At 35.6% G+C, this 21,407-nt stretch overlaps 1 protein-coding gene across 6 annotated transcripts in view; it reads left to right on the top strand.

Annotated features, from left to right (window-relative positions):
- Nucleotides 1-21,407, top strand: part of LOC108735350 (dendritic arbor reduction protein 1) — a 499,675-nt gene that overhangs the window by 427,425 nt on the left and 50,843 nt on the right. For 5 of the 6 annotated variants that reach the window (XM_025980604.1, XM_025980602.1, XM_018467291.2 and 2 more), the window contains one exon: nucleotides 7,197-7,269. The exons of the other annotated variant lie outside the window; for it this stretch is intronic. In XM_025980604.1, the coding sequence (XP_025836389.1) occupies nucleotides 7,225-7,269 (45 nt within the window). In that variant the 5' untranslated portion in view covers nucleotides 7,197-7,224. The remainder of the gene's footprint in view (nucleotides 1-7,196; nucleotides 7,270-21,407) is intronic. 6 annotated transcript variants of the gene reach the window in all.

Genomic DNA, 21,407 nt, shown 5'->3' with positions numbered 1-21,407 from the left:
ATTAAATAATTCGAAGTGGTCTGTATTCTGTCGAAACTGCCAGACGCGGATCGCGATTTCGATCTTTTTGGATCTCATCAGCGCGAAAGCAGGCCGCTCCGACAGAACACAGACCAACTTTTACCTGCTGTCTTAATAGTGCGTTTCAGAAAATACTACAGACGGCACAGTGAACGCCATCTGTAGCACGATACGTAATCCTAAAACGTAGCATCGTGCTACAGATGGCGTTCACTGTGCCGTTTGTAGTATTTTCTAACCCAAATAAAGTTTATTAAAGAATATTTTAAGTTAGGTATTGTTTTCCTAAGAAATATAAAGTAAGCCATCAAGTTAGTTTATACACTTAAACTGAAACGAATATTTTTATCTTTCTGCAATAAATAAAAGAACAAAAACTGGTAAATTTAAACATTAAAAATGATTAATAATTACGTTGATCTCCTTATAAATCACCAATAGGATTAATAAAAGATAAAAGGAACCTTCTTACCAGTGACAACTTATTATAAATGCAACGTCGCCGACGTGTCGGTTGGTTTAAGCGTTAAAGAAACGCCTTACATTTGCAATCGTATAAATCAATTTTCAAATTAAAATAGATTCTGTATCTGTCCATTTCCGTCGCCTGCTTATTACCATCCACCAACGCCAACGGAAAAACAACTGGAATATTTAATGAGAAGCTATAAAAGTAATGATTTAGGGAAGCAAACAGCTCCATATAGGAGTTAACAAAAAAGCATCATAAACGCAAATGACTTCTTTTTCTCTCTTTAATATTTTACCATTAATAATTATTATTGATCAACACCTAGTTGATGCGATCAAAATGGAATATCAATGTGTTAAGAAAAAATTAGGTTTAGATATACTAGAATTTCCCCGGCCAGGCCACGCAAATCCAACATCAGAATAACATCACCCTAACTTTTCAAAAAAATATTTTAAATGCTTATTCATGTTTATGATATTATTTAAAAATTAAAAGGAATACTCACCCCTAATTACCACAAATAATTTTATTTGAGCGGACACGTGTTTCGCCCACTTCATACGTGGGCATTATTATTAATTAGGGGTGAGTATTCCTTTTAATGTTTAATTAATATTTACCACAGTCTCCTCTTTTTAATTTTATGATATTATATTGACTAATTTTATGTAGTATTAGGTGCAATCTCATAACAAGAACAATGTATTAATAATAATTGATTATGACATCGTAGTGGGGTCCCCGAAACCTTGGGTCCTTTCCGGTGATGCCGAAGTCTACCCTTCTGCATGAACCACTTCAGGCACTACATAGTCCATCATGGATTTATCCTTTTTGACCGCACTCTAGCACAACGTGGCCTTTTATAAACTTTTCAAATGATATTTTCATACAAAAACCATTTTGATAAACTGTCTATAGTTAGGACGTTCAAAATTGGCATAGTCCGCAATAAAACTGTCGCATTTACTTTCTACTTTCAACTTACTGACTAGACTAGGGCTGTTGCAGGCAGAATGCCAATATAGGAAAGAGATGCCAGGTAGGAATTGCAGCGGACACTAATAATAAAGAGAAAGGAATAACATTACACCAATGTGTAACAGAAAAAGATGCAGAGAAGCAGAGTAGAAACTTTAAAGAAAATTTAACATGCTCAGGAATTTAGGAAAGCAAGACGTTTAAAAATAGAATTTTAACCACGCAGTGGTAACCATTCAGTTATCTCTTTTCACCTTGACTTATGAAGCATTTCCTAACTTATCAAAGGTGCGCTAAAAAAATAGGGAATGACCACAATCCAAAGTACAAACAAGAAAGAAGATATGTCCATTCTCATAGATAATTTATTGAGGACTTTGCCAATTTTGATCGTCCCAACTATATCACGGAAGATAAATATTTAGGTATGTTGAAAATGACAGAAATTTAAAAAAAAAAAGAGTAGCGTTGTACATAGACAGCACAGATAGCTGTTATTTACTTTCTGCAAGAATTAATAAGATTTTTTTGAGGTTCTACATAAGTTTTCTACAGATTTTCTACTTGTAATAACAACATGAAACTATCATATGTCTAGTTTCGCATTTATCCCTGTTTCGCTTCTTAGCGCTTCCGCAAATGTCTATTTCTTCAAAAGTCATATGGACTTTTCGATGAAACTGAGAAATTTCGCAAAAAAAATAAGTCATTTAAGATAAAAACTCGAATGAATAAAAAATAACCATGCAAACTATTAGAGTTTGTAGAATCCAAAAACCAAACTACTTTTTATAAATTCGTTTGAAAATATTGTTCAGAAATTACAAATTAAGTATATCAAATTACGAATAAGTGGAAGTGTTAAGTATATATTCATAATATGAAATTATCCTAGTTAGTGTGTGTGATTTTTGTTTAATTAATTGTAGTTTAGATACCAGTTTTTACTTATGTTCATTGTAGGAATCACATACTATATTGCAATTAATTGTAATTTCACAAAATCACTGTCCTGGTTAATTAAAGGAGTAGATAACAGTCGTCTTTATATGGAGATTAAATCAAATTCAAATGTAAAAGTAGGATTTTTAGCTTTTTATGAGAAATTTTATATTTTAGCATTCCTTTTAATATCGTACTAATAATAACAACATTTTCCATAATTTACAACGCATATACTACTAGCAGATAATTAATCAAAATAATCTGTTTTTGTATTTATTTATCTTCAATTATTTGCCATGTCTTGTAATCCGTTTTTTATCCAAAAATATCTATGGTTACGTTATTTAAATATTAAATATTATCTTAGTAAATGTATTCGGCACAAAATTTAGTTTGCCACTTGAACAACATGAAATACCCCTAGGTATTACCTATTTGAGTGTTCCATGTATAGGTAACTTGTTCCGTATTGCTGAAAATAAATAAAAAAACGAAGGTAATTAATAAGCTATAGCTCTACTTTTACCATAACTCGTTTTTATTACCTACAGAACGCAAATATTTAAGTCAGCTAATATCCTATATAACACACACGTCCGTAGTTAATTCATATCAATTACAAGCAGGAGACGAGAGTTAATTATGTTTGTTTTCCAAGTCGTTTTCGTTGTTAGCATTTGCTTGGCTACCTTCCCTTATTTAAGTAATAATTAAGAAGGTTTCAAGTAGCTTGACATGAAGGCGTTTGTGTACACAGACGTGGACGAACTTACACATGTGCGGAATTAGCTTCAAATGAACGTACGAGGTGGTAGAGCTAGTTCAAAATCTCATGAACCTTCATATGCGCGAGAGGCGGTTCTTATAGAATTCATATTTAACACTACGAAAGCATTTATTCGGTTGTTAATTATGTGCCTTGCTGTACAATGAGGAATGGAGTTTCAGATAAAGTATACTCTGTGTGACAATCAGTTTTTAAGATCTATAAATATAGAAATCAAAGAATGGGCGGAGCTGTTTAACACCAAAGTTCATGAGATTCTGAACTACCTCTACCAGAAATAACTTAACAAAAAAAATGGCACGTGTGGTAGAAGTGACACTTACTTCTATTTCCATATCTATTTAGCCGGTATGTACATACTTATTAATAATTATGTATTTATTTACAACAATGTTTTCAGTTGCGCATTTAAGTAATATTGTGTAGTACTTACTACTATTCTTTAATCAGCGAACAAAATTTTTGGGTGTTTTAATTCCTCAAACTACCAATGTTGGTGAGCAGATGGTCCTTCTGGACTATACCAGAGATCAGGTTCTTTAGTCCTTTCATGAATCAAGGGTGCAGATGGGTGGTGGTTGGAGTGAGGAAGATGAGATGGATCGACGAAAAAGAGAAGCAAAAGATTACAACACAAAAAAAAATTCGGTGTGGGAGTCTGAGTATGTATACTGTATGTTTTATTTTTGTGTTGTTAAATCCAAATCGGAATTCAATTTAATTCCAGCATGTCAGAGTTTGGGCATAACCTCAAAAAAAAACTTCCAAATCCACTAAACCGGTTAAAACAATTTCGGCGTGAGGGTCTAACTATTGTATACCGGATGTTTTTGGGATCGCTGAATTCAAATCTGCGGTCAATTTAACTCCAGCTGGCCATGGTTTGGACATAACTTCAAAAAACACTCCAAAACCCGCTACAACCCTTAATCATGATTTCAAACGATTTTAAACTTAAAACTCGTAACTAATCAACTATTTCGCTAAATGTATAACTTTATAATCCTTTAAACTTCTAACCCTGTAATCTTGTCGCCGAATTTTCTTTTTATGTGGCTGTGTTATGTACGGAATCATTGCTACCCCAGAATTTGTCCAGATGCCCCAAGGAACCATAGAAAAACTTGTAATTGTATTAAAACCACAAGCTTAAAATCGTTTGGGATTATCAAAATTAACGGTTTTAGTAGATTTTGGAGTGTTTTTTGAGGTTATGTCCAAATCCTGACGTGCTGGGGTTAAATTAACTTTGGATTTGGATTCAACGATCTAAAACCATATAGTATTATAGTCACACTCCCAGGTCGATTTTTTTTGTGTGGCTGTGTTATCTACGGAATCAGAGCTGCCCCATAATTAGCCTAGATGACCCAAGGAAACCATACAAAAACTTATAATCGTATGGTTTTAGGCTTAAAATTGTTTGCGATTACCATGATTAACGGTTTTAGTAGATTTTGGAGTGTTTTTTGAGGTTATGTCCAAATCCTGACGTGCTGGGGTTAAATTAACTTTGGATTTGGATTCAACGATCTAAAACCATATAGTATTATAGTCACACTCCCAGGTCGATTTTTTTTGTGTGGCTGTGTTATCTACGGAATCAGAGCTGCCCCATAATTAGCCTAGATGACCCAAGGAAACCATACAAAAACTTATAATCGTATGGTTTTAGGCTTAAAATTGTTTGCGATTACCATGATTAACGGTTTTAGTAGATTTTGGAGTGTTTTTGAGGTTATGTGTAAACCCTGACTCGCTAGGGTTATATTGACTTCGGATTTGGATCAACAATCTAAAACCATACAGTATTATAGTCAGACTCCCAGGTCGAATTTTGTTTTGTGTGGCTGTGTTATCTACGGAATCAGTGCAGAGATGCCTAGTCCTTAGATGACCCAAAGAAAGCCGTGGCTTTGCCGATTATTGGGCCGCGACCAGATTGTTTTGTTTTTGTGGAAGAGAGGAAATCTTCAAAACACACCCCGCCGTCTGTATGACTGGGTAGTGTTGGATTCACTCCGATGAGGCCTACCAACTAAAACCCTTCACCTCAAGCCGTTATAGGACTTATTAGTACAGGTCCTCTTCACTTGAAGAGACGACAGCTACCAGTTCTTTTTTTATAGTGTTAAATTTTGCGATAGATATGCGCGCAACATGCGGTGTTTCTTTTTGTGCATTCGTACGACTGGGTAGGTCGGATTCCCTACCCAGTTGTACGGACGGCTGGATGTCTTTTGAAGATTTCCCTTCTTCCACGAAAACATAAAAAAAAATGCGGTGTCTGCTAATACTGTCAACGCACAAAAAGAAATATAATGTATAATATTCTAATCTCAAAACTCAAAAAATGCACTTTTTGACTTTTTTTTGAGAGTATTACTGCAGAAAGTAAAAGGATAGCAAGAGCAGTTTTCATCTCGAGTGTCCCATTATTAAACGTTTTCGTTTAGGCGATTGTTTTTTATTAAGCAGTCGTTTCTTTTATCTTAAACTGATACTGGTGTTTGCTAATAATTTACTCTTCATTTTTACTTCTATTTTTCGACAGGTTATGATTAAAAAGTTTGAAAGTAGTACGTTTGCAATTTTACTACCCATTTGTTAGTCAATTTCGGCGTTACAAAACTAACTGTTAAGTCTCTTATGGTTTCGCCAACACATGTAATCAGTGTCTGTAGTGCAGTTTACATTCCCTATAATTTTAATTTTATCGAAGCATTTGATTATACATACATGCACGGTCTGTTTCCGAGCGCAGGTCATCACATGACTTGTTGAATTTAGATTCCTAGTAAATATGACTTATAATTAAGTCGCCTATATCATGCATAATTAGTAAGCAAAAGTTTGCACTTTACTAAATTAAACACATATTAATCCTGTTTGCCTGTAGGGGTACTTGTAGACGTACTACATACATAGATGGAAAAAAAAAGCGAAGATACATACTATTTCGTAATTTATGCTTGATGTACCAAAGGTATCACAATTGGACGTTTATATCTTTAAAATAACGATTGTACAATGGATACTCGAAGGAGTTTTTCTGACGTTGATTATAGTCACAAAAATCATTTAAATTTTTGAAATGAAGCCAATTTAATTCTTTTATACGTACAGTGACGAATTTTCTCGTAGTTATTTTATTTGAAATACTTTAACATTTTTTAGAACTGGTTAGTTTTTAATATGAAAATTCATTTGTCGAATTTTTTATCCATTACAAACTAGCTCAGGTTAATGAGGGAAAATTGTTGCTATTGTCATACTCTCGCCGAGAATCGAACCCGGTACCTTTGCCTTTACGCACCAATGCTCTGGCAAAAGCCAAGCGTCCCGGGCTCGATTCCCGACAAGGGTATGACAATAACAACAATTTTTTTCCCTTATTAACCTGAGGTAGTTTGTAGTGGGTAAAAAATTCGACAAATGAATTTTCATGTTATTTTATTTATTTAACAGCCATTTATATTACAATAATTTATTTTACATTAGGCACTTAAACTGCTTTTTATTTCTACACGCGATATTTATAAAGCGTATATACTGTATTTTTATTACTTGGTATTCGATTGTTTTTCGCACTGTTTATTTATATTACTGACCAGTTGTCGATTTTCGAGAATTTCGAAACTTTTATTGTTAAACAAGCAAATATGTGTCACTTAGAGTATGATTCATTAGCTTTCGCGGTCTCTGCCTGCGGGCATATTCAAAAGGCGTCAGGAATCAATGTATTGATTATTTTCACGTACATACTTGAGGGTATTAACAATATACATTTTTTAATTTGGGGTTTATTCATATTTTCTAATTACTCTTTAGCCTAGTTTCGCATACCTTGATCAGCAGGTACCTACAAAAGACGAAACTGACAATTTAACAGAAAATTACTAAAAATAAGATTTTGTACCGTTTAAATCTTCTTATTTTATTGTAGGATATCTACAGGAAGTTTTAATTTTATTCTTTTTGTTTCAGGTAAAAATTGAAATCCTTTGACAAAAGTATGCTGGCTATCCACCCCTTTTTGCAGTCAGTCATGAATAACCTAGTAAGTAGTACCTCTGTTTTGATTATTTTCTTAAATATCTTCCTTTCCTTAATTTCAATGTTTATAATAACATTCTGTACAAATAATACGAGGGTGGATTGATAAGTTTCCGGCCTGACCAAGAAAAACAAGGTTTTTAAAAATTTTTTTTTTTTATTTCTCAACATAATCTCCTCCAAGGCTGATACATTTCTCATAGCGGTGTTCCAGTCTATTAATGCCATCTCTATAGACTGATTCGTCAAGCTCCTCAAAATAACCATTTACAGCTTCGATTACTTCTTCATTGTCCGCAAATCTCTTACCGCCAAGCCATTTTTTGAGATTAGGGAACAGAAAATAGTCACTCGGGGCTAGGTCTGGAGAGTAAGGAGGGTGCGGCATCAATTCAAACTTTAGATCGTTGATTTTAGCCGTCGCAACGATTGACGTGTGCGCTGGTGCGTTATCGTGATGAAACAAGATTTTTTTCTTCGCCAGATGAGGTCGTTTAATTTTCACCTCGTGGCTCAAACGTTGCAATAAGTCTGCGTAGTATTGACCAGTGATAGTATTACCCTTTGCAAGGTAATCAATGTATATAATACCTCTTGCATCCCAAAAAACAGTAGCCATAACCTTGTTCGCCGAAAAAATTGTTTTTGCCTTCTTTGGAGTTGGTTCCCCTGGTCCAATCCACTGTTTAGACTGTTCTTTGGTTTCAGGAGTGTAGTGGTGGACCCACGTTTCGTCAACGGTTACGAATCGACGCAAAAATTCGCTTGGATTACGCTTATACAATGACAAATTTGCGGTAGAAATGTTTTTTCGAATCAATTTTTGGTCGACTGTTAGCAAACGCGGCACCCATCTTGCACAGAGCTTTTCCATATGCAAATGTTGGTGCAAAATATGTTGCACACGTTCATATGACATCTTACAGGTCTCAGCTATCTCACGCACTTTCAATCTGCGGTCTCCCAGCACTATTTGATGAATTTTTTCGATCATATCTGGAGTTGTGACCTCAACGGGGCGTCCTGAGCGAGGCCCATCAGAGGTGCTCACACGACCCTTTTTAAACTCGGAAACCCACTGCTTAACGGTTGAATATGACGGGGAGGATGTCCCCAGTGTTGAGTCCATCTCTTTTTTAATTTCCTTCGGCGTTAACCCCTTCAAATAAAAGTATTTGATGACAGCACGATTTTCCTGCTTTTCCATTTTTACGAAAACCACAGAGGCGTCTTGTTCAGCGTGCTGTCAAACCTACACTAGCAAGGAGATCGGGCTGAAACTATAGCTACAAGCTATCCAAGGATGGTACTATAGAATGTCACCTCAAGGTAGGCCTAGTGGCGTCATCTCTTGGTTAGGCCGGAAACTTATCAATCCACCCTCGTATATATAATAGCTATAATATTTTATATACTGATTGTTTTTCTAATTAAAGCTCTTGAGAAGCATTACGAACTGTATCATCTGTTTCTTTACAGAAAACGTTACTATGTAAAATAAGATAGTTCGTTCGCTATGAGTTCCATTCGGCTAGTAATATTAGATTATCAAAGCCAACCACCTATTTATTTCAAAATCCTTTATTACCAATTTTTAATAAAGACAGGAGACGAAAAACTAGAAGAAGTGGCTGATTTTAGGTATGTAGTCAAATAAGTCAGGACGGGAGTAGTAGGGATATGAAAGAGAGGATAGCGCAGGGGCGAGTCGCCTTCAATAAAAATAAGTCACTTTTATGCTCGCGAACGGTTAATTTAGAAATTCCAAAAAGATTGTTTAAGGTGTATGTTAAGAGCGCGGCACTGTACTGGTGCGAAACATAGACGGTGGGCGCGGCGGAAAAGAAATGGTTAGAAGCGTTCCAAATGTAATGTTACAGGCGAATGATGAGGATTCCGTGGATAGAGAAGGTTAGAAATGAAGAGATATTAGAAAGAATAGGAGGACAGAGGACTCTATGGAAGTCAGCAAGAAATAGGCGAGGTAGGTTGGTAGGACACGTTCTCAGGCATGAAGGTCTAGTCAGAGACATATTATAGGCAGAAACGGGAGTTAGGAGGGGTAGAGGTAGGCCTATATTGGATTACTGTTCGTATATTACTGTTTGCAAATAGCTAAGGATGTGGGATGTTCTAGTTTTAAGGAGATGCGAAGATTAGCTCAGGATAAAAAAGAGTGAAGGTGCGTGTCCAACCAGTCTTATGACTGACGACTAAAGGATGGGTGGATTTTGATTTGATTAAAAACAAGGTTTTTAAAACAATACGGCTTAAAGAAGTGGTGAAAATGTTACAAAAAAGTCAGTGATTAATATTTTGAGGTTACGGCTTCATTGAGTTTATAGATATGGAGAATGGACTGACCCTCATAAGTGGGCAGTCTCCGGACGGAGATAATGCGTCAGTGAGATCAATATATGCCCTTTTTCTGCATTCCTATAACTAATAACTAATCAAAGTGTGAACTACTGGGCGTATATTTCGTGTTGTGTCTCATTTTAATACATTTAATATAGAAAATGGATAAAAGAATTTTGAAATATTTGAAACTATTTCTAATAAGTTGCATTATAAATAACGATTTTAATTGAATGGCATAGTTAAAAACTGATTTGAAGCAAACAGCAAAAGAAATATTGCCTTTAACTGTACGGGAATTAATTGGACCTCGTTACTCATATCTCTACACTAGCGGTAAAGTAATAACCGAACATTCATATCATTTTCGTGTAAATAATAAAGTAATATTAGAACAATAAATGCAATTTAAAACTTTTAAGAAGATTTACGCTTTGTTCCAAAGTTCTCAAGAAATCGACTAGTTGAGGCATGTTTTTAGGGAAGCAGGTGACATATTTAGATACACGTGGTTGAAAAAATATATTCCACACTTTCATCAAATTATGAATTTTCGTTAGTGCAGCATAAAACGAACAAATGCCGACATAGAAATGTGTAATTTATATGTTCGGTGAACATTTTGCCTTACATGTAAATTACTTAAAGCTAAAAGAGATAAGTCCCGGCGTTATTTATTGTTTTCCGACTTGTATAATTACGATAAAAACCGGTCACGAGTTTGTTTTATAAAACCCAGACCCCATCAATTTAATTAAAGAATTATAAAACAAGTTAAATTAATTTATTCTAGCTCCAATATTTACATTTATAAATACATGTCACCAGTTCATTATTTAAACATACCGTAGATAGCCACTTTACTTTTAATAATCGCAAATTAGCAATGTAAAATTCGCTGCACTTTAGAATAATTGTATTAATGATTTATGTGGTAAGAAGTAATTAATACGAACACACAATTAACTGTTTTATTGGTTTAAAAACAGCAATATCGCATACATTGTTCAGGACAAAAAGCACTGTACTGTAAATCAGCATATTCGTTTTTGTTATCTATAAAAGTTCGTTTTTACTTTCTACAAAACGCTAAACAACTTCTACAAAAACGAAACTAAAGTAATTGAAATAAACAAACAAGTCCTACTTCTTTTGAAAAATAAGCTTAAAAACATGTGTACATTATGCTTGAACAATATTCCAGAATATTTTAAAGGTAATATCTGGAGGCAGTGTAGAGTGCATCTCGTAATAGCGTCACAACGTTAGGAAGTGTAAAAGGTGTGTACAAGGAGTGCTCCAGTTAACGAGTATGTCAATGGCGACCTTCGAAACAGCTGGCACACGGACAAGTCAATTGCACGCGTGAAAATTAGTAGTAGCCTGTACTCCGTAGTTACTATTCGATTGGTAAAGTTATTGCTATTACCACAAAATACAAAAAGAAGTTAAGTGTGATAGTATCAAACAATAAACAATGTATTCGCACGCTAAATATACGGACATGGTGGTCACATATGGACGGTGCAATGAGAATGCACTGGGGTCTTCACGTGAATACGTGTCATCATTGCCGAAGCAGTTGGGGCTTTCGGTAAGGTCATTACCCTTATTCTTATGTATATCACTGAGTAGTACGAGATGGCTCATTCTATTTCTTTTTCATGTACGTTCTTCTCCCTTAACTTTTGTGGAGTACATACTGTGTAACGAAGCACTTATACTCGTTTACTTAAAACTTTTATTTCAAAATATCTTTCAGACAGAATAAAATTTAGCTGTAGAATGAAAGAAAACAGAATTTAGTTGCTAAACAAAACTTAGGCTCCACTATTTAAAAAAAGAGGATAAAACTAAAAGAAATGTTAAAATACCTTGGGGTAACAAAGGCGGTTGGTTTCTGTGTCCTCCTAACCACCTAGAAAACTCGAAATTCTCTTTATCAAAGTGAACAACATATAGAAATGATAAATGTATATTAAAATAATAATAATGTTACAACTTCAGAAAAATAAAATATTGGGAACACAGTTGAAATTTAACAAATTTAGCACACAACCAAAAAATATGAAAACTTGGTAAACAATTCGCAAAATCCTAAAAAAAGCCATAAAAACAAAATTAACTCTATGTTAATTGGTAAATTGAAGAGAAAGTCTTGGGGTAATGGGATAGTTGCGCCACTAATTCAGAAACTACCACTTACTCAAAACAATCACACAGGTCCAGATACCAATATTGTACCGTTAGTTTCAAGAAGTTGGAGATATGCCCTTTCCCTTTATTAAGATGCGCCGTAGCATAATTCCAAATTCAATCATATTTGTCTTCGGAGCCAGTTCTAGCCGATCTCTTAAGAACGTCCATAGAGAGCTCTGCTCGTTCAAGTTTGTTCCGACTATTTCTGTCTTGCTCACGCCTAGTGTGTATTCTTTCTATCTTCGCGCAGATTTCTTCAAGGTCACAATTCAAACAAATTGAAATGGGCTGTACTTATCTTTTGGTAAATGCTGTGAATGGAATTCCCGGAGCTACAGATGTAGACAATTAGATATATTTACGTGATAAACAAATATTGACAATACATTCACAATAAATTGCGATGCATAATAATACCGTAAATTCACGTTTTCAACATTTACATAAATGTAGGTACGTTATACATCTACTCGCTGAAGCAAATCATAGCACAGCGACTTCTTCGCATTTCTTGGCGAAACGGAAAGCAATTAGCTAATGCACGATTCTAAAAATGTTGCTTGGTAAAACACGGGTCTGGGTAACTACCACTGATAATGTCCGGCATAAATGAATTTTAATTTCATTAGAGCGACCGTCCATTTGCCAACCCGGACGAATTCAGATTGCTCTTTCGCGTGATGTGCACAATAAAGACTTTGCTTACCCACTGAATTATCAGCCAACTCTATATTTCATACGCTTTTTAACCTCCCTTCTCCGTTCACCGCATAATAAACGAGACGGGACTGTGAAAATTGATTTGTTAAAGGCGCTGCGGGAAATTGCTACTTACTTTTTCTTTTTGGCAAACAAATAAACGATTTTACTTGGTTTTGGAAAGCTTTCACTGTAATTGTCCTAGGGAAGCCCACCCTAGCACTCTAGAAATGTTAGGCATTTGAAATTTAAAAAATTTGTTAAAAAGAAACGTTTTAAAATATATATATGTTACCGCAAAATACAATTCCCAGGCTATTTAGGAAATATATAAATTATTCCGTGTGATCTGTATTCTGTCGATAGTGCCAGACGCGGATTGCGATTTCGATCTATTTGGATCTCATCAGCGCGTCGCAGGCAGCTCCGACAGAACACAGACCAACTTTTACCTGCTGTCTTAACATCGCGTTTTACAAAATATCACAAATGATATCTATATGGATATCTACTTGCTGAAACGAATCCCGGAGTAGCTAACCTCAACGTGATAGGTACGTTACCATAATCCAATAAAATAATTCGAACTGGTTTGTATTCTGTCGAAACTGCCAGACGCGGATCGCGATTTCGATCTTTCTGGATCTCATCAGCGCGTCGCAGGCAGCTCCGACAGAACACAGACCAACTTTTACCTGCTGTCTTAACAGCGCGTTTTAGAAAAAACAATTATAAATGTATACATTTCCTAGGAATTGTATCAAATTCCGATATTTTACTAGGAAATGTATAAAACTAATGCCTTCTATGAATAAAATGAATAAAACACGTTAGTAAACTGAGAATCAGAGTTATCTGTGTTTACGCGGTTCTAGTGTAATCGCTTGATGTATACGCATTGGTGACGTTATTGTTTGATTAGGTTAGGTTTGGAGATGTACCTGTATGTATTAGTCACGTTATTGTATGGTTATTAATTAGATTTATGACGAGACTGGAGTTTCTTTAATGCCCCTGCTCCCGAGGCGGGCTGATATGTTGGAATAATGTCTTCGAAAAGTATGCTTCTTTATGATCTCTGCTCCCAACAAATATATATGAAAATGATCAGCATTTTCTCCTGTACAACATACTAAAAATTCAAGGTCATCGTGTTTACTGAAACAAAGATAACTTCGTCACATTATTCTAACATCTAACATATCAGCCCTCTTCCGGCGGGCAGGGGCATTAGAGAAACTCCAGTCTGACATAAATCTCCCTAACCAAACAATGACGCCACCAATGGATATAGGTTATTAGGACATTACATTTCCTAGGAATGACGGATTTCATACATTTTCGGTATCATACATACTCGTGAAATGTTTATTCACGTAAACATTTCATAAAAGCACATTTGTTCTCGTCACGCATATGTGATCCGGTAATATTTTTTGTTAAAGTATTCCTGAGGCTTTTGATTTGATATTTGGTAGCGATATTGATGCAAGAGTATAACTCTGTTTTTTCTCAAATTTATTATATCCGCCTATTATTGCTACCTAGATACTATTTTCGTTTAGTAAAACAACTAATGAAATATGTTCTAGGGCAGAATAGAATATTTTTGTTTAAAATCGTTTCTGGATGCGTGGATGTGAAATTGCGAAGTGTTTATTAAGGATAAATTTACAATGTTACCCTAGTTAAAAGGGGGGAACCTTTCTACAATTAGTATCAGAAGTACTTTCGCACATTCTAATACAGTTAACCGAGTTCTCATGTGAGTTGTACATGCACTTTGTAATTTATGATGCATTTAATATAATTACTGCATTTATCATATATACAAGTAAGCTTTCACAATACAGTTTTATGAATAGGCAAGTAGGTAGGTAAAGTTAATTTACAGATGCTCGAAAACCTACATATTAAATGGCACGTTACACTTTACATATGTATATATAACTACCTACCCATGTAGTATAACCTAAAGACGAACTACGTACATCTATTTTCGAGAGACAGTTTTAATGCCATACTACTTCATCTACTGGGTGTTTGCTTAAACCAAGCGTTTATCAATATATTCAATGTTAAGTAAAAACCAAATTTTATGCATTTATATGCAATTAACACAGTGGGTATGACGAATTTCGCTAACATATCTTATTATATCATAAGTTAAATATCGCAACAAATTGTATATTAAACAAAAAAATCGGTTGTCTGTAAAGTCGGTTTACTGACGATAGTTGAACGTGACAACGTCATAAGAAAATACTGATGGAATGGTTTCATTTTTCAAAAGAAAATTTTAATTTTATTTGTTTGATAGATATTTTGTATGGATATAGAGAAGGAAGTAAATGGAAATGTATTATTGTATAGCAGCTGTCCACGCGGACGCATCGCTCACTCAAGTAGGAGAGAGACAGATGTCGAACGCTGCCGATTGTGCCTCTTTGTCGCTCGTTCCGCGCTCTCGCTTGCACTTCAAGCCTTAAATGGAACGCCTCAGAGCGAGGTAACGCCGCATGTTTTTTCGTGCGTGCAGCCGACTCCATCGAATTATAAGACGTTGTCACGTCAATATAAATAGGTATCTACAATAAAATTGGCATCAAACATCCTCCTGAATACTCCTTTTTTACTCTGCCAGTAGGTACAGCGACCTAGCGGGGGATTACCTCTTTTATTTATATTGTTTAACGTGGTAATTCTATATTGTGATTTACCCACCACGACCCGCTCGATCAGTGCACGGTAGTTGAATCCACCGCTACTAGTTTCTCCTGGGGAACTGAGCAAGGTCGTTCTCAAAATCTAGAACTTTTTGATACGAACGAGACCTACCTATCTAGATCGCTAGTAGGCTTAGTACCCGAGCGAATCTCCCTCCCAGTTGGATTACTTGCACTCCGGCTCTGGAGCTGGGCAAAATCGGCTCTTTTAACTCTCGAGAGAGATGATTCTTTCCTTTTCTTGTCCCTTCCATTTCGTAGGCAAGTCCCCTTTTCCGTAGCCGAACCCAATAGTATTGCGAGCGTATTCCGGAACGCTATCGTTGAGCTGCGGGACGATAATAAGAAAATTTTTGTAGGTACTATTTAAGTTGCGAGAGGGGCTTCGCTTGCCTACGTGTTAGAGGAGCTTTCTATGGTAGCGGAAGGAAGAAGAAACAGAGAAAGCAATATAGGTCATTACTGCTTACTCTCTCATACTCATTGAAGGGTATAGAGTGACCCAAACTAACCTCAGGTAGCGGTTCCTACGAAGTCAAAATTTGGCCGACTCTGGGGTTCGCGAAATCGTCAACTTCCCGTGGTTACCTCGGCCTCTTTTGATTAATATAACGGGTGAAATCACCGAGTTAGCGCCGACGCTTGCTAATGAAAATAATGCAATAAATGCAAGCTTTTACCAGCGACTACAGTTTACTAATGAATTTACTCCTAACTCCCTAGCTACTACCGAACCTGATGGGATGGATGGGAAGTCCACTCAAAGGACAATAGCGCTAAAACCACTCTCTATAAAGTGTCTAGTTTTATTGCTTGTATTTACCCACAGCTGTGTACTAGAAACTTCTATTTTCCTCGGGCCCGAACTGAGATAAAAACTGATCCAGGATTGCATATAGAAGCTGGCTTTTTACTTGTACAGTAGCTAACGACAACCCACTTCGCTCAGTTTCCGACATTCCCACTTCTAAACGGGTGTTAGGTGGTCGATTTTTAAAACCCAAGTGCTTACCAGACTGGAGAAATCTCGAACATTATTTGAAATTTCGAACACTTTTTAGGGCACTGATGGAAATGAAAATGACATAATTTAGCGTCAAAATCCATCTTTATCATTTAAACATAATAGTTCTCGATTATTCCAGAATGTTCTCGATTTTTCAGTACAGTTTACTCTAGAACGTTCTACTTGAGAGACAGTCCTGGATATTTGAGAACATTCTAGCTGAGGACGACTCTAGAAACATTAAAGAACATTCCGGAAGGTGCCTTTGACTTATTCTAAACAGGTGTTTGCTGACCAGTGATCTGTTCGCAAACTCATACACACACAAATCTTGAATACTTGTGGAGACACAACAAATACTTTTTAGTTATCATCATAAAGTCGTCAGTCCTAAGACTTGTTGGACATACACCTCCACTCCTTCATATCTTTCCCTAAAACTAGCACAATCCACATCCTTAACTATTTGCTTTTTAGAGTAACCAGATACAGAAAATTTCTGAGAATAAATAAGAAAGAGCTAAAAATGAGCCAGGTATTAGTGAAAATCTATTTGAATTCCTCATATAGAGGTACATTTTGTCTGTGTAACAATGAGAATATTCACAAAATACAGGTATGTATCATAAAGCCAAACAATAGAAGAAGGGAATTTATGGCCTAAACTGTTTAAGAAATGTTATAAAATTCAACTGAACAAAGCAACAAAGAAATTTAAAATGTAATGAAAGTGAACAATTACACTAGATCTAACTAAACGGAAATGTTTTTGAATTAAAATAATTGTAAAAATATCGATATAATTAATAGCACTAAACATCTTAACTTAATCTAATTTGTTTCAATTGCTCTTGATACCTATACAATAGACATAAAATTAAGTCTGTTACTATATTTTCTACGTTATAAGCGATTCCTGCTGTATATTGTAATAATAATAATAATAGAAATCTCACATGTGTGTATATTAGGTAGCATCGACTTTTAACATTTACGAATCCATTTATGAGTTAGATAGCAGAAAAAAGGGGTCAAAAAGAAGGCCTAACGAAGCCGCCGGTTACAAACTGCACATCGTTAACCTTAAACGCATGAATTATTTCGCTTAATCCATTTATAAAACAATTTTATTACACATTCTTTAATTCGCGTGTAGATATGCATATATCTGCCGTGCATATTTTGCATATCAATGAATGTTATAAAGAACGGGGAATGTCATTGCATAAAGCTGATCGGTACGTATGTATCTTTCTGTCCGACATTTTCTCACAGTATTCATTTTGATTCTGATTTAGTTAAAGAAATAAAATGTGAATAATTACGCAGGAAATGTAACCAATGATACTGTTACATACTATTATTATGTACACTGCATAATTAATAGTATGGATGCCAGCTGACATAAAGGGCAAAATAAATAATAACTTCTTGTGTGGCTTGACTTCGCCTAATAGTCTACCACTTTTGTTCGTAATCAAGGCTTTTCCTCACCCATTTTCCGAATGATGTGCATACGTATTTTTACAGAAGGTTGTCGCAAGAAAGCTTGATGAAACGCACGATAAATGATTGTCCGTCACAAAGTTTGGAGTGTTAAACTTGTGTACCACCTTAAATATGTTGTCATACCATATATGGAATAAAATAATTCGAAGTCGTCTGTATTCTGTCGAAACTGCCAGACGCAGATCGCGATTTCGATCTTTTTGGATCTCATCAGCGCGTCCCAGACAGCTCCGACAGAACACAAACCAACTTTTACCCGCTGTCTTAACAGTGCGTTTTAGAAAATACCACAAATGGCGCGGTAAACGCCATCTGTAGTACGATGCTACATTTTAGGATTACGTATGCTCCAACAAGGTCCACTTGTGTGGATATCTACTTGCTGAAACGAATTCCGGCGTAGCTAACCTCAACGTGATAGACACGTTAGCTTAATCGAATAAAATAATTCGAAGTGGTCTGTATTCTGTCGAAACTGCCAGACGCAGATCGCGATTTCGATCTTTTTGGATCTCATCAGCGCGTCCCAAACAGCTCCGACAGAACACAAACCAACTTTTACCCGCTGTCTTAACAGTGCGTTTTAGAAAATACCACAAATGGCGCGGTAAACGCCATCTGTAGTACGATGCTACATTTTACGATTACGTATGCTCCAACAAGGTCCACTTGTGTGGATATCTACTTGCTAAAACGAATCCCGGTGTAGCTAACCTCAACGTGATAGGCACGTTACCATAATCGAATAAAATAATTTGAACTGATCTGTATTCTGTCGAAACTGCCAGACGCGGATCGCGATTTCGATCTTTTTGGATCTCATCAGCGCGTCGCAGACAGCCCCGACAGAACACAGACCAACTTTTACCTGTTGTCTTAACAGTGCGTTTTAGAAAATACCACTAATGGCGCGGTAAACGCCATCTGTAGTACGATGCTACATTTTACGATTACGTATGCTCCAACAAGGTCCACTTGTGTGGATATCTACTTGCTAAAACGAATCCCGGTGTAGCTAACCTCAACGTGATAGGCACGTTACCATAATCGAATAAAATAATTTGAACTGATCTGTATTCTGTCGAAACTGCCAGACGCGGATCGCGATTTCGATCTTTTTGGATCTCATCAGCGCGTCGCAGACAGCTCCGACAGAACACAGACCAACTTTTACCTGTTGTCTTAACAGTGCGTTTTAGAAAATACCACAAATGGCGCGGTAAACGCCATCTGTAGTACCATACATGATAATCAAGTGATATCTTGAAGATTTTAAGAACAAAGGCTTTCACGACCGGAATCCATAGTAGCATGAAGATTCGGGTTATAGTGTCGCTGTCGAAACTTCGAGATATAATTTACGTTCAGGTTGTCAACACAGCACTACCACTGAGGATATCAGCCGCAGTAATTGACGAAACGTCTGCACAGAATAGTTCACTTAGACCACGGCCCTATAGCCCGAATCTTCATTCTACTGTGTTGAAGATTGCTTAATAAAATATCTAGAATCCAATTTTTATATCTGGTAATGTAGATAAATATTAATAACTTTATTCGACCCACTAAACCAAAACAATCATAAAAATCTTGAATCTTTGACCTGACTAGAACTTACCAAATTAACTTACCCTCAAATTCTACAATATACTCAGAGTAAAGACAGATTTTTGCGTCAAGTACGTTATCTTCCGAACTTCCTGATTGATGACATCTAACCTACCTTCAAAATAATCTGATTGATATTGAAAAATCTTTTTCAAGAATAAACCTCAGCTGTTTTCGATTGGCAAGAGTCAAAAACTGTAATAGAATGATGAGACTTTCATCAAATGAATTGTTGTTTGAGATACTCTTGGTTCCGGTTTTCTCGTTCCAGTGTTGTTAAATATTTCTCGACATAAATTTTACGAAAAAAAATTCTGTCTCCATAAAATGCAAACTGCATATTTTTGCGCATCTCGTTGGCTTGCCAGCACCACCAAAACAGATAGATTGTCAGTCCATTTCTATGACGTTCTACTTCATATGGCTTCTTTGGAAATGCGTAAAAAGTTGAATGAAGAAGATGTTTAGCCTTCGTGAATTTCACCCTCTAACGCAACAATTTGTTTTTCATTTAAGTTGCTACATGTCAACGAATAAAAGTAGAAATATTGACAAAAATCGGTATCCATATGACAAATACGATCGACATTTTAACTTTACGACATCCCAGGCCATGGAGTGTCACCACCAGAGGTATTTACCTACGAATAGTTAAAGGGATTTCAACGAAACTTTTTCGGCAACATAAATCTAGGTACTCATTGAATTCTTTCCATTGAGATCGCTGTATTTTCAAAATATTTATCCGGTATATATCATGTAACTATATTGAACAAAGAAACCGTCAGAAATATCTAGAACACCTGTAAATCAAAAATGCAACAGATTCCGTCTCGCAATGGAACTTCGTACATTAGTAGATTATTATACGTTCACTTTCTAAACTTGGCATCAATTGGAAATGGCATAACATCGGTAAGAATTTTATCTTAAGTGACAGGTCTTGGTCATCTAGGATGTTAATTCTTAATTAGGTACGTGTACTCCTGACTTTTACACATCTACGATCAAGATAAGATTATATTTTTGCTAATAGATTTATTTTTTTTTCACATCGCTTGTTCGATTTTAAGGTGACTGTAACGGGATCTCGCAGCAGTTTCCTCCTTTGGTGCAATCTAATAAAAATGTATGAGACGGTTGTTAATCGAAACTCGATTCTTAATTGCCCCTTTTATAATAATGAGATCGAAACCAATAAAAGTGTATTACCAATGCGAGTTAAATGGCAAGAAAAAGTTATATTTGTTTTAGTCGTAGCATTTTCTTGGACACTGCAGTGTTGTAACGATATATGTGCAAAGGGTTATTCACCAGTTACGCATTACTCATGGAAATTACAATCAACTTAGTTTTTAGTCTAGGTTTAAATTTTGGTAAGTTTCTCTTATTTTAGTTTTCAATGGTAAAGTCTATTAAATACTTGACTAATAATAAGTGCATTAATACATAAAATGTGTATTCATCTAACTCACGTATCCAAATCAATTAAAATCTTTATAGAAATAAGGTGGCACTACAATATAAATTACTACAAACAGCGTGATAAATGCTACCTTTAGTAGAATCTAAAACTGTTCAGCAAAATCCGTAAGGATACCAGAGATGTGATTTATTTGAAATACTTGCATTTAAAATGCAAATACAAAATAAAAAATACCTATTTTTATCTTAAAAACTTTTTTGAGAAAAGCGTGTTGTAAATTGTTGAAAATACTTTTCCATTTGTAAAATGCAAAATACATTTTTGCCGTTAAAAGTATCACCGATCAAACATTATATAAAATGATGAATTAAAGTTGCTAACATTGACCATGGAAGGTATTAGAAGCTTAAGACGGGGACAAAGAGACATTCCGTGAATGCCTTCTGATTCTGTAACTGAAGAGAGCCCAAAAAATTCTAAATTCCTTGGAAATAATAATAATCTAAAATATTGGATTGATATTGTTTTCCGGGTTCAATGTCATGGTCCATGGAATTTTGAAGTTCCAAATTGATATCAGCACTTACCAAATCACCACTTGATTTCTTCAA

Source organism: Agrilus planipennis, unplaced genomic scaffold, assembly GCF_000699045.2.
Source record: "Agrilus planipennis isolate EAB-ADULT unplaced genomic scaffold, Apla_2.0 scaffold70, whole genome shotgun sequence".
Classification (NCBI taxonomy): Eukaryota; Metazoa; Arthropoda; class Insecta; order Coleoptera; family Buprestidae; genus Agrilus; species Agrilus planipennis.
The sequence above is the reverse complement of the archived record's forward strand: the minus strand, read 5'-3'. Positions and strand labels throughout refer to the sequence as shown.